This window comes from Necator americanus, chromosome V, assembly GCF_031761385.1.
Source record: "Necator americanus strain Aroian chromosome V, whole genome shotgun sequence".
Lineage (NCBI taxonomy): Eukaryota > Metazoa > Nematoda > Chromadorea > Rhabditida > Ancylostomatidae > Necator > Necator americanus.
The window spans coordinates 4,731,509-4,743,794 of record NC_087375.1 but is presented as its reverse complement, the minus strand read 5'-3'; the positions used below and the strand labels follow the sequence as shown (position 1 = coordinate 4,743,794).

General features: G+C 39.8%; 2 protein-coding genes across 5 annotated transcripts; one reads left to right on the top strand and one right to left on the bottom strand.

Moving 5' to 3' along the window:
- Positions 1-1,097: 1,097 nt before the first annotated feature.
- On the top strand, positions 1,098-3,290 carry RB195_012921 (uncharacterized protein; the record flags this gene model as incomplete). Of its 3 annotated transcripts, none has more annotated exons than XM_064202519.1 (5): positions 1,098-1,235; positions 1,551-1,732; positions 2,876-2,955; positions 3,044-3,132; positions 3,186-3,290. In XM_064202519.1, 5 exons carry the CDS (start codon positions 1,098-1,100, stop codon positions 3,288-3,290), a joined length of 594 nt encoding a protein of 197 aa, XP_064058399.1. The 3 variants fall into 3 exon arrangements, with proteins under 3 accessions (XP_064058399.1, XP_064058400.1, XP_064058401.1); XM_064202520.1 differs by having other exon boundaries at positions 3,044-3,138; XM_064202518.1 differs by having other exon boundaries at positions 3,044-3,189.
- Positions 3,291-3,414: 124 nt separating this feature from the next.
- RB195_012920 (uncharacterized protein) lies at positions 3,415-12,077 on the bottom strand (the record flags this gene model as incomplete). Of its 2 annotated transcripts, XM_064202517.1 has the most annotated exons (22): positions 3,415-3,438; positions 3,506-3,590; positions 3,660-3,773; positions 3,832-3,923; positions 4,012-4,107; positions 5,305-5,364; positions 5,432-5,542; positions 5,757-5,879; positions 5,951-6,033; positions 6,843-6,942; positions 6,996-7,038; positions 7,534-7,625; positions 7,680-7,743; positions 8,331-8,427; positions 9,544-9,620; positions 10,176-10,260; positions 10,409-10,481; positions 10,596-10,706; positions 10,772-10,906; positions 11,462-11,602; positions 11,700-11,821; positions 11,927-12,077. In XM_064202517.1, 22 exons carry the CDS (start codon positions 12,075-12,077, stop codon positions 3,415-3,417), a joined length of 2,079 nt encoding a protein of 692 aa, XP_064058397.1. The 2 variants fall into 2 exon arrangements, with proteins under 2 accessions (XP_064058397.1, XP_064058398.1); XM_064202516.1 differs by lacking the exons at positions 3,415-3,438; positions 3,506-3,590 and having other exon boundaries at positions 3,744-3,923.
- Positions 12,078-12,286: the final 209 nt, after the last annotated feature.

The following is a 12,286-nucleotide window of genomic DNA, read 5'->3' as shown; positions in this document are numbered from 1 at the left end:
TATTAAAAGTTGCCCAATAAATGTGGAAGGAAATCGCTTTTCACTGATTCTTATTTATTTATTATTATTTCTTATTATTGCGTTTATTTATTTATTGCACTAAAAAAACGGATGACTTTCCTCTTTTAAATGTACAATTATTACTCTAAATTACCCGAGCCTTCTCCTTATTCCTTAATTAATCAGCGTATGGAGACTGTGTTTATAGTAGGCGTGTGCGTCGGCTTGACACGTTATGTCCTAGTGTCCTCACAACAATGATCGACACTTAATGCATTCTATTGCAGCAGCGTAGAAAGTGCAAAATTGTCCAAATCACAAATACGCAGCTGGGACCAGGCTGAAGATTTTTTTCTGAAGATAATTTGAACCTGTTCAACGCAGATATTCAACATTTTAGTGTTCTTGTCCCTTTATATATACAGACGAAGGAATTGGTCCGAGTAATTCGCGTATGTGAGCTAGATGATCTTCAGGTAAAAGTGTTCAGGGCAGGTGTAGCGCAGTCGGTTAGAGGTTCCACGTCTGCACGATCGATCGAAGGTTCGAATCCGCCCTAGTGCTCACTAAGCTTTCCATTTGCCGGGGATCGATAAACTGGTGCCAGACTTGTCTGAGAGGATAAAAACACTGACTTATCTATTATTCTCATTATTCTTATTTTAAAAAAAAAAGCAATATAATTTGAAATATACTATTTCGTTAGGTTGACCGCGAGAAAAATGAGTCAAATCTCCACGAATGAAAAGAAGGCAAAATTTGATTCTTACTAGGATAGGTTTAGAATAGCTTTGAGATGAAATAAAGTTACGAACCACCTGGGACCCATCCAAAAGGTGCGAGGTTAAGGGGAATCCACTCTATTGGGCCTAGTCTCTAGTCGAGTTAGTAATACAAGGAAAAATATTATGTCGCATTATCCATTGGAAACTCTGATATCTTCAAGTCGTTCTAGTCATCTGTCGATTAATGAACGTTAAGCTCTTCCAGAACAGCACATGTGGCGATTACTTATAACTCTCCAGATTTTAAACCCTAAAGTTATCTTGTGCTAAAACATCGGATGATAGTTACTCCTATACGATTTAGTTTTTAGCATGCCAGTTTCTTCGGATCTCATCGAACGGACGCACTATAAACGCAGATCATCGTTTGTCCAAGAGCAACGAAATCGACAAATGCTTGAACCACCTCAGAATATAGGCGCCACTGCTTGTGATGAGAAGCAGAGGGTGGTAAGATATTATAGTTGAGTCAAAACGAACTGAACCTTGGCGCAGTTGCGTAGGGGGTTGCGCTCGAAGTGACCTGCTGGAGCTAGCAATTGGGACCGAGATGGGACCCTCGTTACTTTCACTCGGATTGCAGCAATGAGTAGTGTAAGCGGGTTCTCCTCAATCCCAGCCATTACGAACCATCGTGCCGCTTCGACCACGGCCGCCTACGCAACTGTACAGAGCTTCAAGTCGTTTTGAACATAAAAATCTCCAGAATTATGAAGTTGTTGTCCTCATCGCATCTTATTCCTCATCTACTTGAACTTTTTTCAGCATCCTCCTAGACGGAAATCTGCAAGTGTCTGTGTTTCAATGATTCCGATGAGACCTGAAATTCCCAGTGTGTCGAACGAGTTCCCCGGTCCGGCAACAATTCACAGAAGTGTTGGGAAATCTCGCTTTATCGTAGAAAGAAACTCGCAGCCACTTAATCTGCAGGAATTTCAGAATGTTCGGTGAGTAGTTTCTAAGGATTGGATGAGCGTTATTGTACGTTATTGACCACCTTTGATATTTTTGGCAGAAAATAACAATTAGAACAGGTGATAGTGGATGAAACCTTGACTCATGACAGCCTTCATGCTGTCTGCTAAACGTTGAACATTGCTTTTTGAAAAAAAAAAACTTTTTGAAGTATATGTATAGCGCAGTCGGTAAGAGGTTCAGAGCTATGTCTACACGATCGATAGTTTAACATCACACTAGAACCAACCAGTCCTTCGACTCCTATGCTGGCCATGAATTGATACCAGAGGTGTCTGTGGATGGATAGAAACACTGATTTCGAAGCTAAATTGGAGTTCTTTTCCTTTTTTTACTCTAAATTACGTTTTGACCGTAATCTTTTTTCTTTTGATCGTCCGAGTAAAGTTTCGTAAAGTGCAGTGACAAAATCAAGTTCTCTCATGCATAAATATTTTTTTCCATCAATCCAAATTACGTCCTAGACACAAAACTGCAAGACAGGAAACGCTCTTGAAAAATACGATCCACTGCTACTTCTCTTTAAAAACAATGAAAAGAAAGAATTATCACCAGAAAGTGGAATTTGCTTTCAACATATTGAAAACAATGACTATCAGTTCCTTGAGAACGCTTGATATTTCTAGGGTAGGCATGGGAATTTTTTTTTCTGCGGTGCACATTTTCTTTTCACAAGAACATCTACTGCGTTCTGGTGGAAATACTCTTTTCTAGCATTCCAGTCACTTCCGAATCCATCGAGACACTCCTGAAAAGTGTTTAAAGGCCACACATTCAAAATTGACGATGTTGGAGTCTCTGTAGACAAATATTGGGCTCAGAGTGTGGATTGAAAGCACAGCGTGACTCCATGCAACCGTTTCTCCGAATCGTCCTGGAAAACGACATGGGAACAGCGTTGCCCACTCGTTTAAACTTTAGTTTTATGCTCCAAAGCTTCAAGCTGCCTAGATAATTTCTTAATAAAATGCCTCCCATCATCAAATAGCATCGGCCATGGAGTCGGTTCATGTATAAGGAATCAAAGAAAAAAAATCCAGAACCTTCTTTATAAGCTTCAAATTATCCTCACAAAGGAATTGTGTGAAGTCAATTGAAGAATCTGTCTTGTTTAGACTACGTGGCCTGTCCACCTCAGAGATATTCCATGAGCCACCAAAAATGTATGTGTATCGAGAGCGTCCGCACACATTTTGTGAGTTCTTCATCCTTCAGTTCTAGAAATTCGGCAAAAATTTCTTTTAAATTTTATTCTTTTTCCTCAAAAATTTCTCTGATTTCAGTCCACAACAAGCAAAAGAAGCAATTCTCCCTAGTGGATTTCGTCAAAAAGCGAAAACATACGATATGTGCATGGACATTCGGGATAATAGTAGTGGTGGTGATGACAACTATAATTGTTCTGCAAATGAAAGGAGACTTCAGTTGACGTTGGCTGATGACTTCCCGTGGATATCAAGCGGACCTGGAAGAAGGAAGGAAAAGTGTCGTTCTTCTTCCTTCACAAACGGAAGAATCAAAGTTGTATGAACCTAATTGCTAATATGTTGAATGGAAATCTTCTAAGCCATAGCCTTTAAAGACTCCACTACGATGCCTGATTGGAAAAAATTTCTTCAATTCAGACTCGTTCATAAAGATGTTATTACGTTGTTTATTTATTACGCTCAATCGCATGCTAAAAAAGTTTAAAAGTTCATGAACACACATGCAACCTATACAATGACTCGGACTGACCAACTGACATGTGAAATCAGAGCAGTTCCCTCCCAGACGAAATTGTTCCAGGGTAGATTTGAACTATAAGCCGGCCAGACGCCGTGGAAGTGCCTATCATCATATTAGGTAAAAAAAAAACATTCTTGAAAAAGACTGTGATATATCGCTCCAAAATATTACCGGTACAAACTGTCTACAGTATGCAAACTATGAGCTAAGAAATGACTGAAAAGTATCATAGGCGACACGAGATCCACTATTGTACTACAGTACATCAAGAGCTTGTACAAGTGTCTGAATACTGCGTATTATAGGATCTGCCCGGCCACTGCTGAATAATTCCAGCTCCAACAGTAGATCCAGTCGTTTCAATTGTGCTTCCACAGCAGCGAGCCTACGCTGACCATCTTGTCGTCGGCCAATGTCGCTAGATGAACGAATTTCCTACAAAATACACGAAAAAAAATGATCAAATAGAAAGGAGAAACTAAACCTTGAACAGAAAAGATTCATTGCAGTTGGTAGGACGTACCATTGCTTCTTTAGGTGTTAAACCGATAAGCGATGTGAGCAATCGATTATCAACAAGGCACATCAGTTTATCAATCGATTCGTCTTGCACAGTAACCTTAATGAGAATCCTACGGACTATTGACAATTAAATGGAAAAATGAAAGCAAAAACATAAAATCTCAACTGTTACGAGATGAACAAATGCATCCGCGGGTGACAAAAATAAATTCAACTTTTGGAAATTAAGGTACAATTCAATTGAAACTGTGATAGTAACTCTTTTCCAGAATATGACACGCATAGGACACGATACGGACGTGACAAATAGATCTAGACTTCCCTTATTAAGACGTTGACTAATACGTAGGTCTCAAAATGGCAAACTGGTCAATATATTCTTTTTTTTTTTGAACCTCTGAAAAGGCAGAGACTAACAAAGCGTTTCGAATATTGATGGATGTTCCAGTACCCAGCACAGTTTCAATACCTTCTATTTCAGAAGAAATTTTACCAGAGAAGGAAAAAGGAGCAAGAATAGGAATCACAAGAAAAATCTAAAGGACACTCTAATCAGCTATCACGATCCTAGTAAAAGGAGCCAAAAAGACTTGGAATCTCAGAACATTTTCTTTTTCGGAAGGAATCCTCAGAGAATTGCTTTGTAAGGTACCCTCTCCCTTTTCTTTCAGCATATGTAAGCCCAGATAATTTCGTTTCTTTTTTCTTCAGTGTGGATCTAGTGGCGAACTCACAGTGGAAATCTGCGAATTTTGTTTCTTTTCTCTTACTGTTCAGAAAATGAGGATTGAGTGCATTCAGATATTTTTCTTTTCAAAATTGCAGATTGAAGCGATATGGAGCACTTTTTTCGTCACACAAACATAAATTTCGAGCTTTAGGTCGATTTAAGAAGAAAAAATCCATCATTTCTTTTTTTGTAGACAATACTTCTATCCGTCGTCAATAAAAACACTAATATCTTAAGTATGAGAAAGAAAAACACAAACAAAAACAACTGTAGCTGCAAACTGACAGCGAGCAGCACTATCCCTCATGTACCATTCATTCTACAGAAAAGCTAGTTCTATTCCCAATGCTGTCCCCCTTGTTTACATCGGTTCCCATTCTATCTACATTTAATCTCTCCCCACTCTTGTATTTGGTTTATTTACTTCAATGGTCCCCTGCTTCAAATTTTGAGCGATAACGATGATATCACCATCGTAGAAAAGCTGGATCAATGCAACTACGTTCGTGAAAATCATATTTTCCATCGCTTCCTTTTTAAAACAGATACAGAAAACATGCATACCTTCATAGTCCACATTCCATCAACTATCCGTAAAGAGCCTACAATATCCACAACTATTCCCTAAACAAGACAGTAAAAATGGGGGAAAAGGACTGTGACAATGAAATTGACGAAACCAACAAGAAACCTGAACAATTTTGCGACATGAACCAACTGTAAAACGCATAAGCCTGCAAGCTTCTGCAAGTCGTACAACGTTCAACGCACGGAATTTAGCAATCAAAGCATCCTCAGCAGCCTAAAATAAAATTTATCTGAAAACATTCCTCAATCTCATGATAACCTTGACGATACATTGAACAGAGACAATTTTCAATGCGCAATCATGTCACCTTGAAATATCACCTTTTAAAAAAGTTCCAGAAACATTCCCAAGATTAATGATTAAAGATTGCAAAAAAAGTTTCCATGCCCAGATATGACATACGCTAGTATTCGAAATCATCGCCAACCTGAGATGTTTGTGGTAATATCTGAGTTGCGTATGCTGGTGGTGTAGTCACGGGAGATGAAGTGCCGACGACTTGACATTCACTATCACTGTCTTCCAATTTGACGATTTCAGGGGTAAACTTCTGGTAAATGGGAACAGTTAGAACACGTTAAGGATTCGCACAGAAAGCATTTGAACAACTACAAATAATACCTTCGTCAACAAACTCTTCAATTTGTTTTCCTTGCTTCGCTTCATCGCCGATGAGGATTGCGTTTGAAGATAATCTCGATCTCCTTCAAAAAGTCAAAAGAAATGCGGAAACGATAGACCATCATAATAACTGGTCAGTTCGTGCAGATGCAAATAATAACTAAATGACTGCTAATAATCATCCATAAGAAAATCAATTATGGCAGGAATTAATTTTTCTGTCTTTTATGTTTTCTTGTTATGTCAACGAGGTTTAGGTGAAACCTTTTTATTGGCCTGACGTTTCGACAAACTCGTCTTTTTCAAAGGCCTAAAAATGGTTCGACGTCTTTGATACCATATATATCCCATCAAACTCCTCCTCTCTCCTAGCCAAGCCTCGATATTGTTCCAAGTACACCAAGCAAGACCTTCAAAAAGAAAACAACTGACCAGTTTCACTGACTAGCGGGGTTGGTAAATCACCGCGTTCTTAAAGATTGTCACCAAGGCGAATAAGATTTTCTGTTTTTGTCCAGGCTGATTATCCCACAGCCATAGGTGCGATGGTTAGAACCGATGCTCCGACCCATTCACTTCTGTATTTTTGGTTGGCGAAAAGACCCCTCCATTTTTGGACGTTTCGCGAAAGGATCGCTTTCACTTTTGGACGGTTGGCGAAGGGATCCTCATCACATGAGCTGCACGGCTCCTCCCTATCACACCTATGCCCACAGCAATGTCTAAAACACACACAAAGAGCTCCCTATGGCTAAACCTAAATGCAAATAGGACATGATGGACGACTTTTTCCCACACTTTCAATAACTACGTCGATCAGTAATAAAAAAAATAAAATTGATCAATTAATAATCAATAAAAAATTAACGACCGGCACCTCAAAACAACTAACCACTGCTCCGTTCGGTAATGGCGGAGGATCCCTTCACAGAGATGAGAGAATCAGGATTACAAACAGATGGTGCTGGAGAGACAGCGGTCGTCTTCGTATCCTTAATGTAAGGGTTGTTCGTGAGCAAGGAGTAGAGCCGAAGTGCGTGAAAACCTTGATTTCAATTGCAGAAGTCGACTTATTTCCAGCACCAGACCTAGAAAATCTTGAAAGAAGGTGGACCAGGAATCAATCGAAGTTTTCAAACTACTTGAATTAAGGAAAAGCCGAGGAAGTTGGGCTTTAGTATGCATAAGATTGGAATATAGCATCATGCATTTTCACGATACCGGTACAGTCCTCCAAGGAAAAGCGCATAATTATCTTTTAAAATTAAAATTTTGGATGTTTGATGGTGTCAAACCAAATGAAACTTTGATAAGAACCGATAAACAGGGGCATACTGTAGAATTTCATTTCATTTTATGTTCACCCTCGAACATTTTGTAGTTATGCGTTGTTCCGGTGTCGAATCTCGTGCGAACTCATGACTCTACTGGCTAAAGCAACAAATTTGCGGGCGGAACCGATGGTTCAGTTACTTTGAACCAACCCACCACACTAGAATTTCCTGAGAATCTTAGTTTTAAAGTTCTAGCTTATTCTCGATCCATCACTGTATATAAAAGTCTGAAAATGAACAGTAATGTACCTCGCTTTCGTTGGATGTTTATCATCAGAATCAGAAAAGGACTTTTTTGATTCCAGCGAAGCACGACGAGAGGTCGGATACATTGGGGAAACCTGAACAGCGTTCTCACACTTAAAAGCATCCAGCTCGCGAAGAGATATCAGCACCTGAGCGACCGGTTTCGGTCGAGTACATTGATGCTCGTTATGCATGGTGTCACTGAGAAATAATCTGTAAATAGACATAATAGCTATCGTAAGCAATCAGCTGAATTGAGGTCCAAATTGTATATCTTCTCGTACAATGTAGACGTCACCCGAACCTCCAACTACTAAAATTAATATCGAACTCTAAGCTTCATAGTCCCTTAATTTCCCACTTTTGATATTTAACTACTATAGCCATGATAGTAATTTGTCTGTTATCGTTTATTTGATTCATTAGTACGGTTTAGTTGCATAGATTGCAGACAAAAAAAAACTTTCTTTTTTTTTCTGTTTTTGTTTCTGAACTCCTGAAAGATCGGAACAAATACAATTCGATAATAAAAGTGGGAGGTGACGTAAAAATAATATCCATTGAAGTATGGCCTTATACGGCACCTTTGAAGACGATAGATACTCTTTTCTAAACTTCTTGAATCACATAATGCCAAGGTATCAACCAAGCTTTTTTCCCCTTTTTAATCCTAACAAGCAAATCTGAGAAGCTGAGAGCTGCATTGATATCGTGAAAAGTTAGCCCGAATGAGTATCAAAACAAACAACCAATACGAATTTGTCAAATACGATATGCAACAAGCTGGAATAGTGAAAAACCTGTTATCTGCGACGTCAAGAGCCATGGTTCCCTCCAACAAGTTTGAAGCTTCTTTTGAACTCACTTTAGGCATGTTGGCACCACCACAAGGCTTCTCTGTAAAAAAAAAGTTTAGAAAAAAGGACTTTTCAGTAAAGAAAAGACGAGGTGTAAGCAATTAAATGTATGCAATGAATTTATGCACACTTAATCGCCAAGGCTGTGCCTGCAGCGTGAGCGACCAGAGGCTCGAATCCGCCCTAGTGCCCATCAAGCCTTTCATCTTTACGGGGTCGATAAATTAGTACCAGACTTCCCTGCGAGGATAACCACACTGACTTGGTACATTGGCTAGCCCCTGCAAGTCATTGTATAGGCTAGACACGCGCTCGGTAAACCTCAAACGATTCTGAACTGAAATGAACGCTATGGTGCATCCCAAGTGGATTGATTGGCGTCAGACACTTTATCCTTGAAAATGATAAGGTTCTGTTTGTCTGCATTTTTCTGTTCACTCCATAACTCAAATCCGTTTACATTTTCCCCGTCCACAGACACTTCAGACGGATGCAGACCGTAGGCTTTCAGAATGTCCATCAGTCCATTTATCACGTCGAATTTACTGATTCGCAGTTGTTTTGCTCCATGCAGAGTACAAACTTTCTCCCGGATATGCTTGCTCTCAGAAGAAAATGTTCTCAAGACTCAACTCCATCGCGATAGGCTGTCAGAATCAAGGAATACCTCCGTCACATTCGCAGCAGAGAAGTTTTCTTCCAAACACTGCAGAGAGGAAAGTTCATCAAGCTTTTTGCAGCAACGTGAGTGTGAGTTTCACTCCAAATATAGTGGAGTCAAAACGACCTGATGTCTAGTGCAGTAGGTGAGGAGCTGCACGCTATGTGATACAGTTGCATAAGCAACCGTTTGCACTCAAAGCGGTGCGGTGGAGTTAGCGTTTGCGATCAAGGTTGGATATTCGCCAGCTCTGTCATCAGAGTCGAGCTATGATTCCAGTTTGAGTGAGGTCTTTGGCTCAACTGCGCCGCTTCGAACGCAACCGATCACGCGACCAGGACGAGGCCTTGGCGATTGTAATAAAGGACTCGAATGCAGTGCATGTGTGCGATGGTAATGGTGACCAAATAACTAACGCTAAAAAACGTACGTTGGGAGTTCGGATGCAGTCCACTCTAATTTTAAGAAACTTTTCTGAAAGGAATCATGTGTTACCTGAACTCGAGTTCGAATCGCGTTGAGCAGAATTTGACGAATGGATGTGTGGCTTAGTCTGCTTCTTCTTTTTGACTCTAAATAAACATGGCATCAGACCGTTTATATCAAGTATTGCTATCAAGCAGAACGCAATTTTTATAAGACAACGATCGTTGAAAAGCTAACCATTGACCTTCGAATTTCGTAACCTAAGAAATTTTGACTCCAAATTCCATAACTCATGCCAATTCCTTTTATGAAGTGAGCGAAAGACTATAGGGTTCGTTTACAATGACAAATATTTGAAACAGGATAAGGCAAGAGGCTAAAAACTGTCATTATATCTGGTCTACGATAATCTCGGTGAGTTTGCAATGTTATCTTTCGGTATTGCGTTATAAAAGATACAGACACTCATCAGGAAATCGTTAAACCCACGAGCTGGAAGAAGAGGAGAAACTGTTCCGAAGAAGGTAGAGTTTCAAGCGAGGTGATAGTAATTGGTAAGATAAAAACCATAACACGTGTTGAATTTATATATTTAAAAAAATGCAAAGGAAATGTAAAGACCAACATGGAAATTTGCAACAGAGGTAAGTCTGGTAAGCCGATGAGCACTAAATGACACTGACTTTAAAGCAGAAACTAACTCGAAATCAGGGCTGATCTCGTTCATCTTCTTTGTAATGATCTGAAGTGGTCGGCCCGTTTCAAATAATGACTCGACGTCACCACCTGCAAGATGTCCAACGTCAAGAAAAAAACTAACAGCGACCACAATTAGAACTCAGAGTTCATTATTCTTTCAAAAATGGATTTATAGCTTTATTTGCCGCTAAGACTACGAGAATTAAGCAAAACAAAGATACTCAAAACTGCTCACCTATAATCTGAATGTTTTCAGGTTTGAGAAAAAGTATTCCTTTCCTGCACCGAACGGGAGGAATGAGAAGAACCTTAAACTAACCACCACGTCCTGAACGCTATCACGGCGAACAAATTAGACACGTAATCATGGTAAATAGACCTAATGAACACGAAAAAAAGCGAATAGATAAATAAAATAGCACCTTACATCCTGGCTTAAGAAGTAGCGAAAGTTGCTTTATCGACTTGTACTCTATGGCTCTGAAGTCACTTTCACCATCACTTAGTGTTAGCAAAAGCATGCGACGCTGACTCTAGAAAAATCCAAAAGTAGTCTATTTTAATAGAAGTATTATAATAGAAAACAGATAGCTCTTACTGCCGCCAAAACATTCGAATAACGCTCTTGCTCCATCTCAGGTAAGGGATCGAATCCAGTATCATCAATAAACTCAGAAACTAAAGCGGTGAACTGGAAATGAAATGGTGCTCCGATATCCACAATGGAATTGATCTGAAAGAGCAAAACATGGCTACATAAAATGCTTTCCAAATTACAAGGAAGGCGCACAAGTCGAACAGGGGCAGCTATAGGACCTCGTAGGTTCAATTCCCAGAAGGAACAAGTTGCAAAAGCGTTCAGAATGCGTAATGCTGTTATGTTTTAGTTAATAAATTCGAAAGAAGAGCACATAAAGAAAAACTCTGAAGAAAACTCGTAGAGAAGTACTTGCTCTATAAAGTGGTTAAATTTTCCTTTACTACCTTCTGGTGTTTTTTTTTAGAAATCTGGATAACACACAGTTTCCTGAACAGCCTGCTGGATATGAAGTTTTGCAGTTATATAATAAAAGTTACTAACCTACTACCATTCATCCAATTTTGTAGACCACAGCTTTACGAAATGACTTTGTAAGACAAAAAGGATCGAAGACGAATCTTAATCTTAGATTACTAAGGAAGCTTAGGAAAGTATCCGAAAATGGAATATTGGCTCTTTTCTACTCGAAGCATCCACAAGAATTTATCCATAGAAAATGTAAGAAAGTGCAAAAAGTAATCAACCAACCTGCAGTACAAGAGGATGATTGAAAGAGAATTTGACATCTGCACTGTCAAGGTTAAGTTGACTAAAAGTAGGATAGGAGGACTCTTTCAAATCCGAATATTTCCACTGCTCGAATACCAAACCAGCAATACGAGGTAGACTCTAATAAAGAAGTATTTCCGTGAGTATAATTGAGAAAAATCTATGAAAGACGTGCACTGGTCCAAAGATGAGATTTCGCTGAGGACTCTGCACTTACTTGTTCGGCTTCGAAGGTGGACAACAAGAAAGTGGTGACGTCGACGAGCCACTCCTCCTTCAGTGCAATGTGACGTTCGGCAAAAAAGTCGAAAATAAATGATAGACTGTCGACCATATAATCTACAAAAAAAGACTACTCAAAGACGTCTTCATGTTGAATATAGGCGTCGATTAGAATGTCTAGGATGTGGGTTGCGCGAAGACACTCAACTGGGCGAGAATGACCTATAGTCGGGTCAAAACGACATGAACCACGATTATAGTTGTGGTACATTTGCGTACGCGCTCGGAACAGCGCGGTAGAAGCAGCAGTTGGGACCAGGTCGAGGCCGTCGCAAACTTGAGCGATGGGTGGTCCCAGCAAGGATTGCACCATACTCCTAGCCGCTACGCTCCACCGAGGCGCCTCAAGAGAAGCCGCGTACGCAATTACGTACATAATTCATGTCATTTTGACCCAAGTTTACCCTGAGGGGGTGTAACTGCCAATATCAGGCGTGTATGAGGCATCCATGGGGTTGCTGTGCCGTTCTCGTTTATTTTGTGTGCATGAAGTGATTCTTCACAATATTTTTAAAATATTAA